General features: G+C 50.7%; 2 protein-coding genes and 2 non-coding genes across 11 annotated transcripts; 3 read left to right on the top strand and 1 right to left on the bottom strand.

Moving 5' to 3' along the window:
- The first annotated feature begins 906 nt into the window (after positions 1 to 906).
- On the top strand, positions 907 to 20,620 carry AGBL5 (AGBL carboxypeptidase 5). 8 transcript variants are annotated; one of them, XR_004424839.1, is made up of 17 exons: positions 1,407 to 1,701; positions 2,639 to 2,776; positions 4,147 to 4,407; positions 4,607 to 4,778; positions 5,101 to 5,264; positions 5,819 to 5,996; positions 6,273 to 6,451; positions 6,871 to 7,327; positions 7,841 to 8,010; positions 8,348 to 8,483; positions 9,145 to 9,347; positions 9,982 to 10,196; positions 17,209 to 17,364; positions 18,553 to 18,665; positions 18,968 to 19,014; positions 19,596 to 19,726; positions 20,091 to 20,620. XR_004424839.1 is itself a non-coding variant. In XM_033125110.1 (16 exons), exons 3-16 carry the CDS (start codon positions 4,193 to 4,195, stop codon positions 20,260 to 20,262), a joined length of 2,661 nt encoding a protein of 886 aa, XP_032981001.1. In that variant the 5' UTR covers positions 907 to 1,197; positions 2,639 to 2,776; positions 4,147 to 4,192. The 8 variants fall into 8 exon arrangements, 6 of the variants coding, with proteins under 6 accessions (XP_032981001.1, XP_032980998.1, XP_032981002.1 ...); XM_033125110.1 differs by lacking the exons at positions 1,407 to 1,701; positions 18,968 to 19,014 and adding an exon at positions 907 to 1,197 and having other exon boundaries at positions 20,091 to 20,262; XM_033125107.1 differs by lacking the exon at positions 18,968 to 19,014 and having other exon boundaries at positions 1,406 to 1,701; positions 20,091 to 20,331.
- On the top strand, positions 1,990 to 2,080 carry TRNAY-GUA (transfer RNA tyrosine (anticodon GUA)). The gene is given in 2 exon segments: positions 1,990 to 2,026; positions 2,045 to 2,080. It is a non-coding gene; the product is annotated as a tRNA-Tyr (tRNA).
- On the top strand, positions 2,438 to 2,510 carry TRNAA-AGC (transfer RNA alanine (anticodon AGC)). Its single transcript has one exon. It is a non-coding gene; the product is annotated as a tRNA-Ala (tRNA).
- On the bottom strand, positions 20,474 to 21,779 carry OST4 (oligosaccharyltransferase complex subunit 4, non-catalytic). The gene is made up of 3 exons (XM_033125113.1): positions 21,626 to 21,779; positions 21,362 to 21,500; positions 20,474 to 20,724 (listed from the first exon to the last, which is right to left on the bottom strand). The coding sequence occupies exon 2, from the start codon at positions 21,497 to 21,499 to the stop codon at positions 21,386 to 21,388; it is 114 nt and encodes a 37-aa protein (XP_032981004.1). The 5' UTR covers position 21,500; positions 21,626 to 21,779; the 3' UTR covers positions 20,474 to 20,724; positions 21,362 to 21,385.
- Positions 21,780 to 23,159: the final 1,380 nt, after the last annotated feature.

Raw genomic sequence — 23,159 nt, 5'->3', positions numbered from 1 at the left:
TAAGGATGGGAAATGACTATTCAAATGATTTCAAAGAATCTTTAATGGTATAGAAAAATGCTTATAATTAATTGAGCTTAACTTATTGAAATATTGGCTATAATAAAAAATACGGAAAATAAGTTGTTGGTGAGGATGTGGAGAGATTGAAACCCTCCTACATTGCTGGTCAGAATGTAAAATGGTTCAGTCACTGTGGCAAACAGTTTGGCAGTTCCTCAAAGAGTTAAATATAATTACCATAAACCCAGTAATTCCACTCCTAGGTATATACCAAGAGAAATAAAAACATATCCACGCAGGAACTTGTACATGAATGTTTATAGCACCGTAGTTCATAAAAAACAAAAGGTGGAAATAGCCCAAATGTCCATCAGAACGGATGAATGAGTAAACAAAGTCGTATATGTATACAACAGAATGTTATTCAGCTATAACAAGGAAGTACTGGTATATGCTACAATTTGGATGAGTCTCAAAAACATTATAAGTAAAGGAAATCAGACACAAAAGATCACACATTTTATAATTTCTTTTAAATGAAATCTCCAGAATGGGCAAATCTATAGAGACAGAAAGCAGATTAGTGATTGCCAGGGGATGGGGATGGGAAGTAATTGCTTAAAGGGTAGGGGATGTTCTTCTAGGGTGGTTTAAAAAAAACAGTTTTGAAACCGGAGCGAGGTGGTAATTTGCACAACATTTTGAATGCACTAAATGCCCCTAAATTGTTCATACTTTAAAATTGTTAATTATGTTACCTGAATTTCGCCTCAAAAAAAAAAGCAACATAAATAACTTGCTTCCAAGCCAGAAAGAGAGAGCGAGCGAGCGAGGGAGCGAGAGAGAGGAAGCTAAACACCGTGCCGAGAAAACCACCCCAAGCTAATGCCTTGGGTACACAACGGTAGCATTTGCAGCGACTGAATGAAATTAACCCTCCTGCTCTGTGGGTGGGCGTAAAGCCTGCTGTGCTCAATGACTTCAGAGACCTCGGATTTAAAGCTCAGCCTGAAGAACCCGTAAAACGTGAGCTGCCAGGGCCTTGAAACCGTCACCTGACCTGGATTTACCCAGGGCAATAGGGACTTCAGGCAGCACAGGCAGTTGGCGAAAGAGCTGGAAATGGAGGCCAGGTCTCCCCGCACACCCAACCCGCCAGACTACAAAGCAAGGCTTCACAGAGTTGGGTTTTAGGTTGGTTTCTTTGTTTTTAAAACACTGGGAACTTCTGGTGGGCAAAGGATAGTAGACTGGCTTTGCATGTCCCTGGAAAGAGAGGTGAAAGCGTGAGCCGGGTGAGGGCGGGGGCAAGGTGGGCGTGGCCCTGCTCTGGGCCCCTCGTTTGGCTGGGTCAGCCAGTCCCGGGTTTCCACGCCGCGGGATCCTATGCCGCCCTGCAGCTGCGTGGTTTGTATCTTTCTTACCCTAGTCAAGACGAATACATCCTGAAAAAACGTTGGTTAACTGACTGAAAAAATGTCCTTCACATCAGGAGAGCAGTAGGATTTTATTGGCGTCTCGAGAGAACCGAAGGGAAATGTGGAGCAGAAATAGCAAAAGCTATTTGTTTTGCAAACGGGGCTTTCACCTCGTGGAGCACGTGTGCAGACGGGTCTCCCTTTGCAATGCTGCGCATAAGCTCAGGGTTGCGGACGGGATCTGTCAGCGTCCGCAATCCTATAGAAGCCATCGCGGGGGGTGAGTGTGGGGCGGTGTTGTATTGTTTTGTGGAAAGCAGGGAAACGGAAAGGAAGTGTATTGCCTGTGTTTCCTCCGTCCAGGAGTGGGAAGCGGGTCCTTTGGCAACATCCTTTGCTCGTACTTATGTCTCCGGCTTCATCTGTTCTGTGTTGCCTGGAGGGGCTCGGCCCGGTTGAGCTTTCTTAGGAGATAGAGGGTCCAGAGCCCCCAAATCTATCGGTCTCTGGAGTAGTGCGGCCTCGGTAAGTATTAGAGGGGAATTCGCAACCAGCCACACCAGCGAGGCCTTCGATAGCTCAGTTGGTAGAGCGGAGGACTGTAGTGGGTAACACAAGCGGTAATCCTTAGGTCGCTGGTTCGATTCCGGCTCGAAGGACTTCGTATAACCTTTTTAACCTCCAGCTAATTCAAATAGCCCATGGGGAAAAAGGTTAACCCGAAGGCCGACCGAATTTGCATGAGCACTACCGATGTTCGGTAAAATATATATGCAGTAAGAGATCAGAGTGCAGTACAACTATTGTGGGTTAAATGCAAACATATTAACAGGTGTTTTTAAATAAGGCTTTATTACTATTGCTTACGTGTACTTATCAAATGCCTACTTTTAAAAAATTTTGCCCACAGTTCCACTATACTCTGGTACTAAATATTTTGAATGGAGGTAGTTCCGCGGGTCAGAGGACAGCTTGCAACAACCTGTAAGGCAAAGGGAAGAGCAACAACCACAACCGGGGGATTAGCTCAAATGGTAGAGCGCTCGCTTAGCATGCGAGAGGTAGCGGGATCGATGCCCGCATCCTCCACTCGGCTTTTGCCCATGCACCCCAGGATACCTGGCCCGCGGAAGATAAGCTGAGCCGGGTAGGTGTTTGTGATACACGTAGAGCAACTCAGACATTGATTAACTTTATGTTGTCCTTTTATTTTGCAGGTCTTTTCCAATTTACTTCTTGGTTACTTTGTGTTTTCCCCCTCCCGATGGGCAGGCCGTTAACCGTCTTCTGAGAAGGCACAGGTGGAACCCTCCCGCCCAGTCGATCATCCGAACCCCCAAACGGCACTGGCTCAGGTACCCGCCCGCGTGCGAGGGAACCCCTACGTACTGGCCAATGGCAGCGAGTTTTACTGGGCGGGTAGCCAGCTGTACCCGTGGCCAATAGGCGAAAGACTTCTTGTTTCCTGGCAGAGCGGGCTCCCGGCACCACGGCGCTCGGGTTTTGTTTGGGTCCTGGGTGGAGGGCCCGGGTGCCGGGGCCCGAGGTGGCGCCTCGCTAGCGGGAAAGGGAGCGGGATCACCAGCCGGGAGAGAGGTGAGGGGCTCTGCGTGGAATGCCGGCCCCGCCGACCCCGGCCCCGCCGACCCCGGCCCCGCCCCCTTCTCAGCCCCTTTCAGCCCGTGGCACTTCTGGAATCCCACCCCGCCCCGCCGCCACCCGGCTGGCCCACCCCGCCCCTCAGCCCCGGTTTCCCTCAGCTCCACCCCACTCCAGTGGCCTCACGTCTGACCCCTATTACCTGCCTTCCCGCCCTTCCTGGAGTGCGAGTCTGTCTCCACCCATCCAATGCCTCCAAGTCCCTACCTGCTCCGCGCAAGATGGTCAGTGTAAGGGTCCTTCAGAATCGAAGGTTGAGAAGCCACTCCTCTGCCCCCAAGTAGTTCTCTACAACCACTTTTTTAGGGGTGCTCAGAACACCCATTACTCACCCATAACTGCCGGGATAGCTTATTCAGGGACTCCAGTGCTTACAGGGTGGGAGAAGGGTGGAAAGACCTGTGCCCTGGCTGGAATTGAGCTAGTCTCTAGGTAAGCAAATGGCTTCTGCCCAGTTTCCTTTGACTTGGCAAAGGCCACACTTTTTTTCCATAACAGGGATAGGGTAGTATAAAAAAAAGGAAGAACCAACCCTTCTAGGGCTCAGGGGAGCAACAGAAGAATGCCTGGTCAGTTCTTGTGAGGACAGAGGAGTGGAGACAGGAAGCTGCCCATTTAAACTTAGAAACTTGGTTCTCCGCTCCGCTCTGCTGGATTGTGGGGAGGCAATCTACGAAGCAGATACAGAAGGGCCCATTTTTTAAGAACGGCCATGCATTGTGGTGGGTGTACCTTGGCTACGCTTGGGCAATCTGACCTCTCTTACTATATTCTCTAATCTTTGGGCTGCAGAGAAGTTTAAAGTCTAGCATTTCATTTTGAAATAGCCAAGCTGTCATAAAATGGGATCCTTTTAGGTCAGTAATAACCCTTAGTGTGGGGACAGAATACTGCTTTTTCTCGGCCTTTGCTGGAAGGCCACTTCTACCTTTCCTGAGGGGGGAGAGAACCTCTTGCTTCATAAGGCACTCCCGAAGAGTAGCTCTCATTTCTCCAGAGACACCCAGGAAACTTGTTTTCATTTTTCTTCCCTCTCCTCCCTACCCCACTCCCCATTTTTCTCCAGCTCTCAGGGCCAGAGTGGGGCAGGAGGATGCTTTCCCAGCCCCACCATGGAGCTGCGCTGTGGGGGATTGCTGTTCAGTTCTCGCTTTGATTCAGGGAACCTAGCCCACGTGGAGAAAGTGGAATCTGTGTCTAGTGATGGGGAAGGAGGAGCAGGCGGGGCATCAGCCCCCACCAGCAGCATTGCCTCTTCCCCTGACTACGAGTTCAATGTGTGGACCCGGCCAGACTGTGCTGAAACAGAGTTTGAGAATGGCAACAGGTAAGAGGAAAGTAAGAGAGAGTGGAAGAAGAAAGGGGGTGTCTCCAAACCGACCTCAGTTAGCCCGTGGCCTTATAGGTCATACTGGTACCCTACCCTTCCCTGGCCCTATCCTCCTCCTGCCTCCTTATTAATCGGCCACATATCCCGTCTCCAACCCTCCTGTATATAATGACCTGTCTCCTACTCTGGCCCTCAGGTCGTGGTTCTACTTCAGTGTCCGGGGAGGATCTCCAGGAAAACTCATCAAGATCAATATTATGAATATGAACAAGCAAAGTAAGCTGTATTCCCAGGGCATGGCCCCTTTTGTGCGTACACTGCCCACCCGCCCACGCTGGGAACGCATTCGAGACCGGCCCACCTTTGAGGTAAGTTCTCTGTGAGGAGGAAAGAAAGACTTGGGTGCTAAAAGTAGAAGAGGGAAAGGAAAGAGGAGTTACCCTTGATACAGAGCACTAGGCAGGCAGGACACCCTGCAGCGCTAGCTGGAGTCCAAGCTAAGCCCCTGCCTCAGGAAGCCTGGAAGGAGCTCTTGGAAGGAGTTTGTTGACTGACGTATAGAAAGTCTCAGAGGGAGGGAAGTTGGTAAATGTGACAAGGGTGTGAGGTCAGTAGCTGGTGACTCCAGTAGGATCTTAGTTCTGACCCCGATGGCATGTTGCCCCTCCCTTTTCCTCCTCTGCTCCTCAGATGACAGAGTCGCAGTTTGTGTTATCCTTTGTTCACCGTTTCGTGGAGGGCCGTGGGACCACCACCTTCTTCGCCTTCTGCTACCCCTTCTCCTATAGTGACTGCCAGGATTTGCTAAACCAGCTAGACCAGCGCTTTCTGGAGAACCACCCTACCCATAGCAGGTGCCAACCGCATTCTTACTTGTACCACACACTCCTGGACCAGAGTACCTCTGCTACTTCTGGAACTTGCCCTAAGAGCCCTGAATCAAAACCTCATCAGTTCTTTCTAGAGAATGTGGGGCTTTGGGTGCCTTTGACAAATGTTTCTGTGTGACCTTGAGCTCAGCGTACCACCACCTACACTCTACTCACCACCTGCTCAGTTCCAGGCCTTACTGTCCCAGTTCCCACCAATTATCCGGAATTGAGCCAGCACTGCCATCGCTCAGCACACCTTTGTACTGTCCCCACCGAGGGCAGCTCTGTGTCTATGCTAAGTAACCTATCGTAGGGAGCCGTTCATTGGAGAAACAAAGTTCATCCTGTCCTGTCGTCTGCATTCTGGCAATGCAGACCCCCCCAAGTCCTGCACCTCCTTTAACACTGTGAGGGACTGCAAGGCCCAAAGGTTACGGTAAAGGACCGGAAGCTACAAGTCCTGGACTGATGACGAGGCCCACCTCCTGCTAGGACTTTAGGGACTTCTCCTGGCTTAAGGATTCTTATCCCTACAGCCCCCTAGATACCATCTACTACCACCGGGAGATCCTTTGCTATTCTCTGGATGGACTCCGTGTAGATCTGCTAACTATCAGTTCCTGCCACGGGCTTCGAGAAGATCGAGAGCCCCGTCTAGAGCAGCTGTTTCCTGACATCAGCACCCCTCGACCATTCTGTTTCACAGGCAAGAGGGTGAGTGGGAAAAGTGTAAAGGTAGGACCCTGGCCTTTCCCGAGTCTAGGCACTGTTGATCGCTTAAGACCACCTTATCTCTAGGTGTCTTAGACACAGCCTCAGCCTGTTTTCTCAGGCAAGTGTGGCAGTTCCACTCCACTTACAAACTCAGCCAGCTGCAAATCCAGTGGCTATTTCTGCCTCATCCACCACCACTACCCCCACCGCCCTACATACTGTTCCAGTGGAACTACAGAGTAACTGACCTAATGACTGCTCTCCTTTCCACCTCAGATATTCTTTTTAAGCAGTAGGGTACACCCCGGGGAGACTCCATCGAGCTTTGTCTTCAATGGCTTTTTGGATTTCATCCTCCGACCTGATGATCCCCGGGCCCAAACCCTACGTCGCCTCTTTGTGTTTAAGCTGATTCCCATGTTGAACCCCGATGGTGTAGTCCGGGGCCACTACCGGTAAGAAGCCTCCCCAGCCTGTCTGAGTTGCCCCCCAGTCCCCTTCATGCCCTGCTTGTCAGTGTAATACTATCAGCCTCTCCTCTAACTTCTCCTATATTCCCAATCTTCTTGTACCCCAACAAGGGCAAGGCCATCTAATCATGCAGTGACCCCAGAAGGAATGGGATCCCATCTAGTGACATCTCTGGAAGGAGCAGAGCTAGAGTAACTGCGGGTGCATCTGGGTAGAGGGAACTATCCTTAGGTCTCTGTGGTAGGAATGAAAGCAGATTATGGAGAGGGCCTCAGTTCTTTCCTAATGAACTTCAGCCTCTCATTACGTAAGTCAGTCTCCCATAGTCTCCTTGCATCTACTCTCGTGCCTCTTTTGCTGGCCCAGCCCTCTAGACCCCGCTCCAGTCCTTGTTTCCCTACAGCACAGACTCGCGTGGAGTGAATCTGAACCGTCAGTACCTGAAGCCTGATGCGGTCCTGCACCCAGCCATCTACGGGGCTAAAGCTGTGCTTCTCTACCACCACGTGCACTCCCGTCTGAACTCCCAGAATCCCTCTGAGCACCAGCACCGTCCTCGTCTCCCTCCTCATGCTCCCCTTTCTGACCTGGAGAAAGCCAACAATCTCCACAATGCAGCTCATCTTGGGCACTCCCCGGATGGGGATAACCCTGAAGCCTGGACACAGACCGAGCCAGCAGAACAGAAGCCCCACAGTGTGTGGGTTATGCCACAGCCGTCCACTGAGGTTGAGCAGCCAGCCCCCGACTCCATCCCCCCAAAAGAGAGTGGTGTTGCTTACTATGTGGACCTGCACGGACACGCTTCCAAAAGGGGCTGCTTCATGTATGGGAACAGCTTCAGTGATGAGAGCACCCAGGTAAGGAGTCCACAGAATGTCATGTGCATGTGCGAAGTGTGGCAGGTTAGGAGATGAAGGTTAGGCCATGAACAGAGAGAAGGTGATCTGGCAGGAAGGCCTGTGGCTGGAAAGGGTGAACTACTTCTGAACAAGCGTCAAAGGGGCAGGAAGGGATGGCATTGGGGCCATATGTCTCAGTCATAACATCATGACCTTTGAAAGAGGGTCAAGCTGTTGGCATTGTAGTTTTTTTCTTTTTGAGAGTTTGGGAAACCAGGGGAGGACGACAATTTTGTATTACTGGAGAGAAGAAGCTAAGAGCTTAAAAAGAGGTAGAATTGTACCTTTCCAACACCTGGAAATAATGTCAAACATTCTGTGAGAATTCAAGAAACGCTGACTACTGCTGATGGTTGTGAAGGTATCTGCCGTGTGTTAAGTCACGTGGCCCCATGTTTGCCATCTCTCTTGCCCTTGTCCGTTATTTGTCTGGCTCTCCTTCTGAGTTGCCTTTTTCCTCCCCCAAAACAGGTGGAAAATATGCTGTATCCAAAGCTCATTTCCTTGAACTCCGCCCACTTCGACTTCCAGGGCTGCAATTTCTCAGAGAAGAACATGTACGCCCGAGACCGCCGAGATGGCCAGTCTAAGGAGGGAAGTGGTCGGGTTGCAATCTACAAAGCCTCAGGGATAATCCACAGGTTCGGTGGGAACTGGGATACAGTTGACGAAATAGTTTCCATAAAGAAAGCAATACCCAGTCTAGAGGGTTTAGAGCCAGGGGACGGCCCAAGTCTTTTCAAAAGGCGGGCTCACAATTAGTGTCCTCATCGTCTTTAGTCTGGGACTCCACCCTTTTGGGACTTCCTGGGTATATGATACAGTGCCAAAGTCAGCTGCTGGTGGCTAGGGATTAGGACTTTCTATTTATGTCCACTTTTTTCCAAGTGATTACCTTCTAGACTACCTAGGCTGGCCCCCAAGGTTCTGTCCTAATTCTGTCCAAACAGCACACTGATAAAGCTCTCTGTGTCTTAGCTACACACTTGAATGCAACTACAACACTGGACGCTCAGTAAACAGCATCCCTGCCGCCTGCCATGACAACGGGCGTGCCAGCCCCCCTCCCCCGCCGGCTTTCCCCTCCAGATACACTGTGGAATTGTTTGAGCAGGTATGAATACATGGGATAAGTGGGGAAAGGGGGAACCGCAAGGTCTGGAAGGGCCTTCACTCCTGCTGCCCGACTCTAAGTTCCTCTGAAGAGAGGCTCAGCGCTCTCAGCAGCTCCCCACTGGTTATTCTCCTCAGTCGGCAGGCGCAGGCCGCGGACTGTAATAGCACTGAAGGATAAGTGGGCGCTGTTTCTGAGAACACACACTCCGTCCCCGATACACAATCCCCAGCACATCTGAGTCAGATTCTTTGCCTCTGAGCTTGTGTTCCCACTGCTGTCGGGTTAGTTCACTCCTGAGCTAAAAGCACCCCTCTACAGTGGTCTTGATCCCCAGTGTCCTAGGGGACAGGAGTAGAAAGGGCTGTGGGTTATAGAAGAGAATCAAATGCCTTCTGGTAGGAGAACTCTTTCCAGTCACCAGCCAGAAAGCACACTTGCCCCAGCTCACATGGATATGGGTCCCAAATGAGCATTGGTTTAGGAAACAGGTCTAAATCTACTTGTGATAAGCAGTCCAGGCACAAAAGTTAGGGTCCCCGATGAAGAAACTTGTGGCCTGGCCTCTCCTTCCTTCCATTGTGCTGTGCACGCCACCCCAACACAGCACCCTGGTTTGGAAGACCAAGACCCTGAAGCAGACTGGACGACTCCCCCACAGGTAGGCCGAGCTCTGGCCATTGCAGCGCTGGACATGGCGGAATGCAATCCATGGCCCCGGATTGTGCTGTCGGAGCACAGCAGCCTCGCGAACCTCCGGGCCTGGATGCTCAGACATGTGCGCAGCGGCCGAGGCCTGAGCAGCACTGGGAACGCGGCCGTGAACAAGAAGAAAGGCTCCCGAACTCCACCCAAGTGTAACAAGTAAGACATCAGGGTGGAAGGGACAACGCGTTGGAAAGTGGAACAGGCTGCAGAGTGAGGAGTTCCTGGGGATTTATGTTCCTTCCCTACTTCCAGAAGGGCCACATGGTGAATATTTTTAGGGTAAATTAACAGTAAGATTAGCTTACTTTTTGAGACTGGGACCCTCTTCCCTTCTGCCTGGAGCTGCGTATGTCGTAAATATCTGAAAATCGGGTCGGGGGCTCCGTGCTCCAGAGCCCTGCTCAAAATCAAATATAATTGGAGTGGGGTGTGGGCAGGGCTCAGCTTCCAATGGTTGTGAATGACTGATTGAGGGATCCAGAGGCCAGCACCACAGCAATAAGGGGGGACTCCACTGGGAGTTAAAGCTGCCCAGGGACAGCCTTTGTCGCTCACAGTATATTTTCTGCAGGAGCCTGTATGTGTGGATAAGGGCTCCTCGGCATTCGGAGATCAGCCGGTATGCCCCAGCGTAGATAACTTATCCATCAACAAGAATCCCCCTCCCTCAGAATGAGTCCCTCGGCCTTTGCACCCCAGAGGCGGAGTTTTACTGAGCATCACACAATGCGGAGAGGCTCAAGGCACGATCTCCCTAGCCCAGGGTCAACTGGCATCTGCTTCTTTGCAGTGGATTGCCTGTTTCCTGCTCTGAAAATACCTTGAGCCGCACGCGAAGTTTTAGCACTGGCACAAGTGCTGGTGGTAGCAGCAGCAGCCAACAAAATTCTCCACAGATGAAGAACTCCCCCAGCTTTCCTTTTCATGGCAGTCGGCCTGCAGGGCTGCCAGCCCTGGGCTCTAGCACCCAAAAGGTCAGCCACCGGGTGCTGGGTCCTGTGAGAGGTAAGCTAGTCTGGGAGCCCCTGCAACAGGTGTTCAGTTGTTTGGGGCTTTGCTGGGGGAAGTGAGAGCTTGAAGATATACACTTGGCCTGGGACCAAAGGGTGAACCAATAAAATTAGTTCATAGTGGAATCTGCAGCCTCTCCTGCGACCTTGGTGTTCCCTGCGGCATGAGCTCCAGAGTGGGATGGAGTGTGGCATAGGCGGCAGTCCCGGGTATCTGGGCTTCAGCACATGCTGGGAGGCAGGGAAGTTTCTAAGGATGAAACACTAGCTGAAGCAGGGCCACACTGAGTCATGGAGCCTCCACTTCAAGAACAGTGCCAGGCTGTCTTCTTGGAGCCAGTGTAAGGAAATGCCCTCACAATCCAAATTGCAACACTGTAGAATGATGGAGAATCCTCTCCAAGGTCCTGTGGGCTGAAATTGTTCCTGGCTTCAGAGCCAATTCAGAAACTGAAATCAAAGATTCCAGCTCTTCCAAAGAAAAATGGAACTGCAGACAGCTTCTGTTCTAGGCTTACAAAGCAACAGTCTAGCCTCTTCCAGCAGTGGCCACAATTGCTCCACTTTGCATCAGTCCCCCTAGTTTGGCCTGATGAGACCCTGCCTGATAATACAAGAGATTCTGGGTCAAAGTGGATACCAGAAAAACGTGGTCCTTCAGGGAAAAATTAGAGGAAAAGACTCCAGAGCCATTCCCTGGGAGTGACCAGGCTATGGTGGGGAGAGATTGTGGCAGTGCCACTTCTAGAAATACACTAAACCACAAATCAATATTGTATATGACTTCTGGGCCACAGAAATCTTGCCCGAGTATGGAGGCTTGTAGCTAGCACCAGGAGCTTTGCTGGTTCTCGGGCTGTACTCATTCTTCCTTGTTAGCCCGTCCCTGCTACTCAGCTCGCCTCAGAGCTTGTGCTGCAGACCAGACACATGCAGAGGCTCAGCGCCCTGGCAACCCAACTGCACGAGTCAGAGCAGCCCGAGGAGAGCAGCGGTCCCTCCCGGCTGTGACCAGTGAGATGTTTACTCTCTGACACACACTGTAGTTACCGCTGCTTATATGCTGCGATTCTGTCTTCCCTGGGAAAGGATACTTGTACAGTGTTTGAAGGAGAGTATTAAAGTAGTAACGCCTTATATGTAAATAACATTAAACAGTGAACAAAATAGCATCACATACATTTCATGTAATCTTCATGAGGACCCTGTGGGATAGATGGCTTTCCATTTCTATGATGAGGAAACAGGCTATTTATGGGTGACTTTCCAAGATTACACAGCTATTAAGTGGCAGTTATTCAAACTATGTCTTTTCATGCTCTGGTATACTTGAGTTGCCCATCTCAAATATGGATAAAGTTTTTCTTTGTCTAATTTCCTTTCTTCTTAACTCATAGTTCCTAGGAAGGAATATAGCATCATAAATTCTCCTTCCCTGTCTACACAAAAGGGAGATAGTAAAGAGCCTTTTCTAGGTCCTCGCTGGAGGATTCTAGGCAGTTTCAAATACCCTCCCAATGCATAGAGCTCTATTAAGCTCCTGGAGTGAGGGACATGAATTCCCCGAATAACTAGTAGAAAAGAGGCATGGTCAGTACAAAATAATTCAATTCCTACTAGGAGATACAACTAGGAGATAAAGCACACACACATTATAAACATACACGGGACCTGGGAGGCACTGTCATAGATAAACAGGAATTAAATTACCCAAATAATGTTTAGTTGAGAAACGGTTTTGAAGAATGGGTGGTGGTATACGGTTTGACAAAAACATTCCAGAGATGAGAACGAGAGCCAGGACCAGAGCTGCCATAGAGAGGACAGCCTGCTGTACTAGCAGGCTGAAAGGGGCAAGCCCTTCATCAGGGAAATAGGTGAAGCGAGGCGGGAGGAAGAAGCTGAAATGTTTTGAAAACCAAGATTATGAGTTATGAGTTAATGAGACATATGGCAATGACTGTGTGCTTTGGAGAATGATGGGAACCAAAGGCTTACGTGAGCGAGCGGTCTGTGAACCGTATCAGGCAGGGAGGGGAGATGTGATCTTTGGAGTAGTTTATACATGAGAAGACCAGCACCTATACCAGGGTCTGGAAAGGAGAGAACCAGAAATAGAAGTGGCAGGACTCAGTGATGGTGGAAGAGGGACAAACTAAGAGAGCTTCAAGGTTACAACCTGAAGAGGTCATGGTGACATTAAGACACTGTTGGGTGAAAGTGATGAGCTTGCCTAGTTTAGACATACTTGGATGGCATGGTATCTATGTGGAGAGTCCCACAGGCAGAAAAAGGGCCAAACTTGTAGAAAAGGTGACTCAGGGTTGGCTCTAGGGGCCCTCTACATACAGGTGCTGGTAAACCAAATGAGACGCTATGTTCCCCAGGAGAATGAGCTTAGAAGCAGGAAAAGAGAGATGGTTTGAGTACTGACACCCCAGGGACTTGAATAAAGATTTATAAGAACTAAGAAACTATGTCTCAAAGTCAGGGGGTCAAGGAAAGGTTTACTAATAATACCAAACAGGAATACTGTGAGGAGCTGAAAGAGCAGATCCTGGGAATCTTGCCTCCTATGGTCTCCTGGGTATTTGCTGCAGTTTGTGCTGCTTTGTCTCTTCAAGTGTCTGATAGGAGTCCAGAACGGGGGACTGGCCCTCGCCTGGGACCAGGACCTGTGGTGCAGACTCTGGGTCTGGACTTGGTGTTTTCAACCCTTGGGACAACTTCTGTTTGTCCAGTGTGATCTGTCTGCTGTGGCTTTGTGACATTTCCTTTTCCACACGTCTGGCTCTTTGGCCCCTGCCACCTCTAGACATACTTGGTCTTCCAAGACAGGAAGAACACGACCCCCGGACCTCTGATATCTAACTATAAAGCAGCTATACTTTCCAATCCCATAACTGGCATTGTGATTTGATGAAGGATTTTTTGTTGTTGACTTATGTAAGAAAATTTTCACTAATGTATAAAAATTGTATCACATTTAAGTATACATTTAATTAGTGACTCTCCTTTATTGGCTAGAACAAAACATGAGATTGGGCTATCCAGAAAATTTCAGAAAAGATCTAGGCAGCCCACTCAGAAGCTTGAGGCAGAGGTTCAGGGAACTAGTCTGCCAGGTTCTGTCCTCAGATGCTGGGGGATGACATTTTAGAAGGCCAACGAGTAGCCAATTTGGGGTGAACAGGAATGTTCCTAGGGCAGGAGGCTGGAGGAGCCTCTGAGTAAGCCTTGACTCCCAGCACCCCCTAACTGTCATCAGGATCTGCTTTACCTCTTCCCCTGCTACAAAACAGGCCCTGAATGCCACCTTCCCAGGTCCGTGGTCAAATTCCTGCCCACTGGCTCAGAAGCGCAGCCAGCAGTATCAGCAGCTGCTGCTGCAGAGAAGGGAGAGATCTGCTGGGAATAGCTAATACAATGATGGAGTGAGGGAAGTCATGTCTGCAAGCTAACTGGTGCAAGGGCAGATGGAAACGGCTCAAAGGAGGGCCTGCTGGGGAGAGGGCAGAGAGGTAAACCAGCTTCTCCTATTGGTTATGTATTGCTAAAAACAGGCCAAGGACTGGGGGGAGGCCAGTGAGGCGCCCAGGACACACAATTTAGGAAGGTACTTGCTCTCAGGGTCAGGCAAGGGTCTCCCTACGTTGTATACCTTAGATGCCTCACTCGCTTCATCCTATTCTTGGCCCTGGATTCAAGCAACACTCAGTAACTGAAACATGGCTTTGCCCTCCAGCCTCCCCAGCCTCCAGGACACTGGGGTAAAAGACAAGGGACTTAAGTGTAAAGTCTTCAGCTATCGTCCTACCACCGCCACTCATCCCTCCGAACCTGAGGTTTTAGACCCCTTTCCTGGCCTGTGCAATGCCTTGGCTCAGCTGACAGGCAGCTTTTGGTAGAGCAGCTAAAGGCCAGTCAGTGGTGAGTGGAGGTTCCTTTGAGAAATGAGTCAAAGAACACAGGAAGAGTCCTCCAGCACCTTCACCACTTTTACTGCAAACAAGTTTCATGTTAAGTAACAGATTGAAACTTATTTGATGGCAGGAAATGTCTCCTCATACATCTGTTTATCACCCAGCACCATGCCCAGCACTTATTAAATGACCAGCAAATATTTGCTGGACAAATAAAAGGCAAGAAGTTGGGAACTGCATGAATGCGTATCTCACCTTCCCACCCCTCCGAGGGCATAAATGAGGCCTGCAGTCCTAGGGGTGAAAGAAGATCTGGGGTGCTACATGTAGGGGCAGTTCCAAAGTTGTTTTGGGGGGATGATGCAGGACCAAGCGCAAGTCACATAACTGCTCTAAACTGTGAGGCCTAAGAACATCCACTCGCATTCACACAGTGGCAGGTCAGTCGGGGCTCCTCGTCTCAGACTTGCCCCGGGACTGTCCTACCGCCCCAGAGGGAGCCTATGGCTGATTACCATCGAGCATCACCTCACCAGCTCTGGAAGCAGAGCTGATCACATACCACGTGCACTCAGTCTCAAGCTGCTGTTTCTATAGCTCAGAAGCAAGAAATAATAGAGTTGGGGCTCCTCCCTTTAATTTTTATCTCAATGGGAACTGTGCAGGCCTGGATTATACTGGGGGCCAAAAGCCAAAACATGAGACACGGCTGTGTGCTCACAATGCCAAATTTATAGGCAGGCCTGGCCAGATCTTCGGATCGCCTTTTCAGTAAGGATTGAAATGGTATCTTTAAAAGCCTTACACTTTCCAGATCAGACTTGCCCCCTAAACTAGACCTTGTCTCCTATCCTGAAACTCTCTGTAGGGGCAGGATTCCTGAGTTGTATCCTTAGTACCTTTCCTATCATCCCTACATTTCAAACTGACTTTTTAAAAACTATTTGCCTGTTTCGCTTCATACCTTCTTGAGTGTCATGCAGTTTCTTACCAGAACCTACAAGCGTCCCAAAGTCTTTCGCCTGCTTTGACATTCCTGTTTTAATCAAAGAATTACCCAGGTCCGGATTCTACAGTATCACTAAGTCATTGGTGATGGGTAACGTTTCAGGTTATTTCACTGTGGCCTTCAATCTCTGACTTCTGTTGTCCGTCGGCTTTGCTGTGCCAGCTCTTACTAGCCCACTACGATCTGGTTGTTTCTGACTCTTGGCTGTGGTCTTAGACTCTACCCAGCATCTCAGCAAGCTCCTCAAAGCTGTAGAGTAGCTTCCATCTTGAGATCGCTCCCTTTCTAGTCCTTATTCATGAAAGTACCAATTTTTTTAAAATTTGGTTTGGGACCTTCCAGAAGTCGCCTTGTTATTGCCAGCTTCTGCTCAGTGTAGCCAGACAAGATGAAGTTACTGTCACCTCCTTCCTAAGTTGGAGGCTTTTCACATCTAACATATGTTGCTGTTAGGTGTCAACTAACATCCTGGAACCCCCATCGAATTCAGCTCCGTGAAGGTTAATAGCGAAGGTTAATAGCTCGTGCAGTTTGAGAGCATTTGGCACCTGCTGTCCCTCTGTGATGAGGAAGTAACCTGCCAAACCTGAAAGCCTCCCTACCCCACCCAGTCATTGTCTATGCCACTGGGCCCCCACCTTTTAGAACTTGTAAAGTGAGGCTCTAGCCACAAGGAATAGACCAGATTGCTGCCCATAGGGTATAACCATATGCCCTTAGACAAGAGATTACTGAGCCAGCTTAAGGTCTGTAGTGGGTGTCTGCAATTCAGGTACACAATACTAAGGTCTCTGTTTTTTAGACAGTATTTTATAGGCACTGAGCTATGTAGTATTAAAGAGGTCCTTACCGTCAAGAGACTCAAATTTAATTAGAATATCAGCAAATGTTTAGAGTACTTACTGTATGCCAGACACCATTTCAAATCCTTTAATATGTACTGATTTAATAAGGAGACAGAAACTACAATTACTAGCCAAGTAAGAAAATGACAATAAAACGAGAACAATTAATTCTACCTGTAATAGTCAAGGAGGCTTCACAGAGGTGTCATTTGAGATGGGACATGTAAGATACCCAAAGTTTCACTAGGAAACACGTTGCAGAGGAACCACACAGCTAGTACTAGCCACAGGGGTTGTAGCACAGGGTGTGAAGGATCAAGTCAGCACCCTACCGAGGGTGTATAGACACGAACCACAGTGGGCAGGGCTGTGAGTGCCACATGAAAAGGTTTAGACTCGCTCCTTTAAAAGACCTTCCGTATCTCCCCCTTGCCTGAGCCAAAATGATTTTTGATCAGGTCTGTATTTTAGAATAACAACTTCTGGCACCTGTGTAAAGGACGGATTGTAAAAAGAGAGAGACCAGTGGGGAATTTTTTTCAAAAGTCTGAATGAGACACTGGCAATGGCAAAGGAGAAGAAAGGAGGAACTCAGGTGAAGGCAGAGGTAGAACTGTCCCGATTTGGTTAAACACAAATCTAAATGAGAGCGAGAAATTGAAAGATGAAAAAGGTTTCTTGCAGATTCTTCACCAAGATACGGAGAACAAAAGGAAGGGTGGGAGAAAATGAATTTTGTTTGCTTCATGAGAGACTGTCCGTCAGAAATGCCCAGTGGACAATTAGAACTGTAGTTCAGGAGAAAGGGCGAGAGGGAGATTTGGGAGTTTAAAGTACATTGAGCAGGAGAGGACTAACGACAGAATGGTGGCGGGGGACAGTGTCAGTTAAGAGACAGGAAGAGTAGTTGAAGAGGAGCAGTGAGAAGAGGAGAACCTAGGAAAGCTATGCTCTAGAAGCCACGCTCAGTAACTGCCACAGGGGTAGACTGGTGGGGGAGCAGGTTGGGTAGTACAGAGAGGTGAGTAGCGTGAGGAGTGGCTGAGCACTGGATAACGAATAAATATTAGAGGTCTTTCTACTCGTCTTAGATTTACTCCAGAAGAGGAAGGGCTGCTGGTGTGATGACAAGCTTGAAAACAGGCATCTTCTGACCAAGGAGAGCCAGCAGGGCAGTGGAGTGACTACCTCACTTACTTGCCTTTATCTGTTCATGTCCCTTCCACTCAGAGCCCCGAGGCCATGACAGGAGACGGCGGCAGCAGCCACTGACCTATCGCCTTACTTCAAGCAGCCTGGCCCCATCCCCAACGCCTGCCAGTTCTAGCCCAGCCTCCTCACGCAGCATAGGCTCCTGCCTACTGCCCAACTCACTCAGCGTATCAGGTCTGTACCCACTGACACTGACATTGGGGTTGGCCAGCCTCCTTCCTTCTTTCCTTCCCACACAGGGTGTAGACCAGGCCTGAAGAACTCCCTTCAGCTCCATTGCCATCTGACCTGGACCTCCTTGTTGACTTGATATAATATAGGCCACTCCAGACCAGGGGCGTTGGTTATCCTCCTGGATTATCCTAAACCCCATGCCCTTGTACATGAAGATGGAATTGAATGAACGTCTTTATATAATAATTACGGTTTATTGAGCGTTTACTATGTGGCAGGCAATGCTCTAAGCACATTATCTCATTTAATCCTCATTTTTATAGTTGAGGAACCTGAGGACTTTTCTACCTGCTACTTAACTCAAGCTCCGACTCTAGGAATTGGGCAACGTTGGACAAAATTGAAGAATGGAAAAAAGCATAGGCCTTTTACCTGTCATAGCCGCAAGTGTGTGACCATATCATCCACATAAAACCTTGGCCAGGGTGGCCGGTTTGCTCAGTTGGTTAGAGCATGGTGCTAATAGCACCAGGGTTGCTGGTTCAACCCCCGTAAGGGTCACTGTGAGCTACACCCTCCTTAAAACAAACAAAACCGCCTTGGCCATCCGCTCCTTTTAAGTTGCAGCCCCAGCCGTGTGGGCCTGGATGGGAACGGTTTGTAAGACTCCAGCAGTGCAGCATCTTCACCTCCCTCACGGCCCACTCCTCCTAACCTGAAAGTCTCTTCACTGGGTAGCCCTCAATCCACCTGTCTTGGTTACTGCTGACTTGATCCTTAAATGCTTACACATTTGATTGGAACAGGCTCTAAGGTCTAGAAATTCAGAGTATTTCAGCTTGAGTGTTCTGATTGAAGCTCCGACTTGCTGTTCCACCCCTTGAACCAGACTAGAACATGCCAAGTTTCTCAACCAGGGGCAACCCCACCACCCCTGGACATCTGGCAATGTTTGGTGACATTTTTGGTGCTTACAAATGGGGAAGGGACGGGAAGAAATGCCATCTAGTCGGTAGAGGCCAGGGATGCTGCTAAACATCTTACAATGGCACAAGACAGCCCCCAACAACAAAGAAATCTCCAGCCCAAAATGTCAGTATTGACAAGACTGAGAAACCCTGATCTAAACAACTTACCACTTCTTTTCCATGGCCCTTACCCTGCTTATCAGTTTTCTTTGTTCCCTAGGGAGCAGCTGCTCATTCCTGTCCTCAGGGGACAAACCAGAGGCTGTCATGGTGATTGGGAAAGGTCTACTAGGGACAGGACCTCGGATCCCCTGTATCAGGACCCGATTGCAGGTAACACTTTTGGGCCTTCCCCAGTCTCCAGCCTAACAACTCTGGCAGAGCCCAACAAGGCACTGTTATCTGGGTAGCGGGAGGGAAAACGCCCAGCACTGCTTTACAGCCTCCTCCCTGAACCATGCCACAGAGCTGCTCTGGTTCTGAGTGCCTGTCTGTCAAGTGTCTCCATCCCCTTCAGCCAGGTCTCTTGCTTGCCTCCAACCCCAGTGACCCTTCCAGATATACCCCAACCTCTCAGCCTGCTAGCTTTGGCTTTGCTTGCCCCTGCCCTTAGCTTTTCCTCTCTTTCTGCCCAGACCTGCCCGAGGAGAGTTCCCGCCAGGAGGGGTCCCGGATTCCCCAGGTAATACATCTGGTTGCTCCTCCTAGGAACAGCTGTACGAACTCTGATTCAGGCCAGATCCCCATGCTAGGTTGGCTAAAGTTGGGTATAGACAGGTGACTGGTTGGGTGAAGCTTAAGCTGCTCTGGCAGGAGCTGAGGCATAGAAGGCTCTGTGGAAGCTCTACCAGTCCTCGAGCATCTTTCTATGCCGTTTTTCTCTATTCAGCCAGATCTTGGCCATGGTATAGCCACGAAGGTTAAATGCTAGATCCTTTTGCCTAAACGCTGGGTCCTTTTGCCTCCCCTAGTTAAATAAGACTTGGAGTATATAGTCACAGATTGAATCCAAGAGTTCTCTAGCTATTAGGTTGGTGCCAAAGTAACTGTAGTTTAAAAGGTTAAAAACAATTGCAAAAACTGCAACTCCTTTTGCACTAACCTAATATTATCCTGCCTTACCCTCTCAGCTAGGGACAGTGCCTAGGAATTCAAGGTCCCTGTACCTGTGTTGACCACTAAACTACACTCTTACTCATGGAAACTCCAGAAGCAAAAAAGTTGGAAGAATCCAGCCTCTTAGCGCATCCCTTGTCCACACAGGCTAGGCCCAGGTTGGGCCGGGGCTCACCGCCGACTCGCAGAGGGATGAGAGGCTCTTCAAGCCCCACATTCCCTACCCCTCGGACCAGGGAGAGCCGTGAGCCGGAGCCGGGACCCCGCTCAACACCAGGGTGAGCACCGGGGTCCAGTTCCTCGCCCACCTCATTTCTCTCCCCTCATTCCCACATCTGCCATTCAGGATCATTTTCTTCCTTCCCTACTCCCTTTGACCCCAAAAAGACTAAATGTACTTTCTTTAAGAATCTAGTCCCTGATTTTTTCCCCCATCATGGCCTCAGTCTTCACTCTAATGGACACGAAAACAACTTCTACTTAGGGTGGAAGGCTTAGGAAAGCTGGCTGGTTCCAGCGTCAGACGACTGTGCAATATTCAGCCTTACCCACTCACCCCTCTCCTCTCCCAGCCCTTGGCTAACAGACCAGAAGAGGGGCAGAGTTTTTACAACCCTGATTCCTCTCTCTTCTCTGTTGCAGGCTGCCTCAGGCTGGGCCCCCACGGCCCCGCTCTGCCCCTGCCTTTTCTCCTATTTCCTGTAGTCTATCTGACTCCCAGTCCCGGACTTGTTACAGCGGGGGGCCCTTGGGCCAACCTGAGGTTTGTTTTGTCCCTAAATCTCCCCCACTCACTGTTTCTCCCCGGGTCTGATGCCTTGACCTTCATGCCCAGGATAGAGCCACAAGATGGGGAACACAGTGAGAAATGTGCTAGTCCCCTCCGTGAGCTGCTGATTCCATGTGACAACGTAACCCCTTGGAATGCCAGCCACACTGTTCTGAGGCATTGCAGAGCATTACCTTGAAACAGGACAAAGCAGAGCTGTGCCACCCCTTCCCTCCCTCCACAGCACAAGATTTGGGACCACAGGAAAAAAAATCTATATTTTTATATTGGGGGGGAGGGAGTAGAAAAGAAAGCAGCCCCTATACTGGGTCCTACTCAGTGGCAGCTTCTTGTTCCATAGAGCTAAGGAAGACTTTGAGGAAATAAAAGTTGTTTGAAAAAAATCCAGGTGTAGTTGCTTTGTATGTTGTGATGGGTAGAAGGGATGAAGTGAAGTGTGAAGGCCCCTCACACCCTCCATCTTGCCTCAGACTATGTCCTGGAACCCTAGAAAAGAGGGGGAAAGACCTGAGGTAAGAAAAATGCGGCAGCTTTACTTTGGGGGAAGTCCTTCAGGAATCAACTCCCATCCAGCCTCTTCCCCCTTTCCGTTTTTGACCCACACTTAAGGTTGGTTTCCAAGCCCTTCACCTCCCCTCCCCCACCACCCTCCCCTTCTCTATGACTTGGGTCTACAGTAGCCAATCCCTAAATCAGTGCCCCTTACCCCCAGCACATGGAAATGAAATTGTTTCTTTACAATCCCTCACAAAAAAGCTGTGTAAATAAAGCCTAAACAACTTTGAAAAAGTGTGAACAGCCCAAATCCTCATACGTGGATGGCATTTATTTCCACCGGTGACAGTGCCTCCATACCCCCAACCTGGGCATCTGGGGAGCATATGAAGTTGCAGACTGAGGGGGAGTAGGAAACCCAGCCCCGTTCTAGCAGGGGGCAGTTTAAGGCGGAGAGACTGGGCACTGGAAGGCACTCCTTTCTCGGTGCGGACAGAGGGCCCCAGTGCTGGACTGCATCGTGCTTGGCCCGACACGTTCTGATCTGAAGTTTCGAACCCTGCAGGCCCTGGCGCGGCCTCGCCACTCCACTCTCCGGGGGCTGGGCGCTACAGCCCCGGACCGTTACCTGGGGCTGAGAAAGCGCCACTTTTCATTCCTGCTTCTTGGGATTGTTGACGGCCACGTAGTGATAGAGAACGACAAGCAGGAAGAGCGACACGCCCAGCATGTTGGCGAAGATGGCGAGCTGCACGTCTGTGATCATCCTGCGGAAAAGAGGAGGGATTAAGCCTCGGGACGGCACACCCCTCACCCAGACTGGGACCCGTCTTCACTCCCCTGGCCCAGCCACCGCCAGATGCGCCGTGGACCGCGCCTGCGTGCCTCTCACCTGATCAACTGGGCTCGGCTCCGACGCGCTCTGCGCCCTAGCTCGAGGTAGGAGAGTTGCACCGGAAGTTTGTAGCGCCAGCTGTCCCAATCCAGGCACTTCCGGCTGGGCGGCTCGGCCGGATCGGGCTCTCTAGCCCCGCCGTCTCGCCTGCTCCCCGCGCCTCGCTCGCAAGGGGCGGGGTCTCGGGCGGGGCTGCGGAGAGCGTGCCACACAGCGCAGCTGCTCACAGCTGGCGCGGCGGAGGACGCGGTTAGTTTACCTTCTGGGTGACCGCTTTCCCGGAGCCGAGGAGTGCACTAGGGTGAGGGTGCGACGGCGGAGACGAGCAGGAGGCTCGGCCTGACCCTAGACTCCGACTCCCCCCTTCCTGCCCCGGTCCCCAGCGCTGCTGCCCACCCTTCGCTTCCCGGCCCGGCCCAGCCAGGTGTTTCCTTTGAGCCCCGCCCACAGGGTCCCCTCTCTGGCCCGGGCTTCGGGGAAAGGGATGAGAGGCGGTGCAGATGGAGACAGGGCTGGGGCGACCGGGTGCTCCTCTCCTTGGCGCCGGCCTTTCTGCCCCACAAACGCCAAGTAGAACGACCCTGTCTGTGATCTGACCTGTGCCTCTCTTACCCAAGCTCCCTCCCTCTACCCACCCCCGGAGGTGGGCGTCGGAAATAGGGCGGACCCTCCCGGAATCTAAACCCAAACCGTGGGACTTCGGCCAAGTGGGAAATCACCCCCCGGATATGAAGGAGGGGGGAGGAGAGGAAGGGCTGGAACAAGCAAGAGGGGTCGTGGGTTCAGAGCAGAATGGGTTGTGGAGGAGAAAGAAGAAAGATGACTGTGGATAGATGTCCGAGGGTCTCTGGTGAGGGGAGAGGCACTCGGGCTCTACAACCCTCTGCCCAGCCAGGAACTACTCCCCCCTCACTCCTGGCTTTCCCTCAGCTTCACCATAAAAGGGAACGGCACTGAGCCAGGGCTGGGGCCGGGGGCTGGGCTGGGTTGGGCTGTTGCGCTGGAGCTGTCAGGGGTAATGGAAGCCAGTTGCTTTGCGGTAGAGGGGGGCCAGGGCTCAGGGGACGCCTCTGCTTCTCTGAGCCAAAGAAAACTACAGGAGCTTCTATGAGGCTGGAACAACTGGGTCAGGGGACCAACTTGGCTGCCTGTGTGTGGAGTGAGCTAGGGTGCCCTAGCCTAGAGTGGCTTTCCCTGGCCTGGGACCATCAGCAGTTTGTCTTCCATGCTCCGGCCCAGTGACTCCTAAGCTCAGTCTCTGCCTTTAGGAGTCTGTAGGTCCCCTGGCCTCACCCGTAGCCCCCAGCAAGTATTCCCCAGAGGTTTCCTATTTGGAACCCCAAGCCCATGTCCCCTCCACATAACAGTGAAACCCCAGACCTGTACTCCCTCATGTATCTCTCAGTGCACAGTGTGTTCCCAGCTCTGCCCTGGGAGAATGAGAGCCTAGGTCTGAAAGGATTATACGCATCATGCTTCATGTCTTCTAGATATTTGAAGCAGATCCAAGTGCAAACAGACACTTAGGTCT

Source organism: Rhinolophus ferrumequinum, chromosome 13 (assembly GCF_004115265.2).
Source record: "Rhinolophus ferrumequinum isolate MPI-CBG mRhiFer1 chromosome 13, mRhiFer1_v1.p, whole genome shotgun sequence".
Classification (NCBI taxonomy): Eukaryota; Metazoa; Chordata; class Mammalia; order Chiroptera; family Rhinolophidae; genus Rhinolophus; species Rhinolophus ferrumequinum.
Note: the sequence above shows the minus strand (reverse complement) of the source record. Positions and strands in the feature narration are given on the sequence as shown.

Bases quoted from the DNA above. Each gene is read 5' to 3' on its own strand.
- AGBL5 (XM_033125107.1), top strand. From the start codon at position 1,541: ATGTGGAGCAGAAATAGCAAAAGCTATTTGTTTTGCAAACGGGGCTTT. The intron at 5,997-6,272 runs GTGAGTGGGAAA...TTTCCACCTCAG, and splicing joins TCTGTTTCACAGGCAAGAGG to ATATTCTTTTTAAGCAGTAG. The intron at 18,666-19,595 runs GTAACACTTTTG...TTGTCCACACAG, and splicing joins GTATCAGGACCCGATTGCAG to GCTAGGCCCAGGTTGGGCCG.
- OST4 (XM_033125113.1), bottom strand. From the start codon at position 21,499: ATGATCACAGACGTGCAGCTCGCCATCTTCGCCAACATGCTGGGCGTG.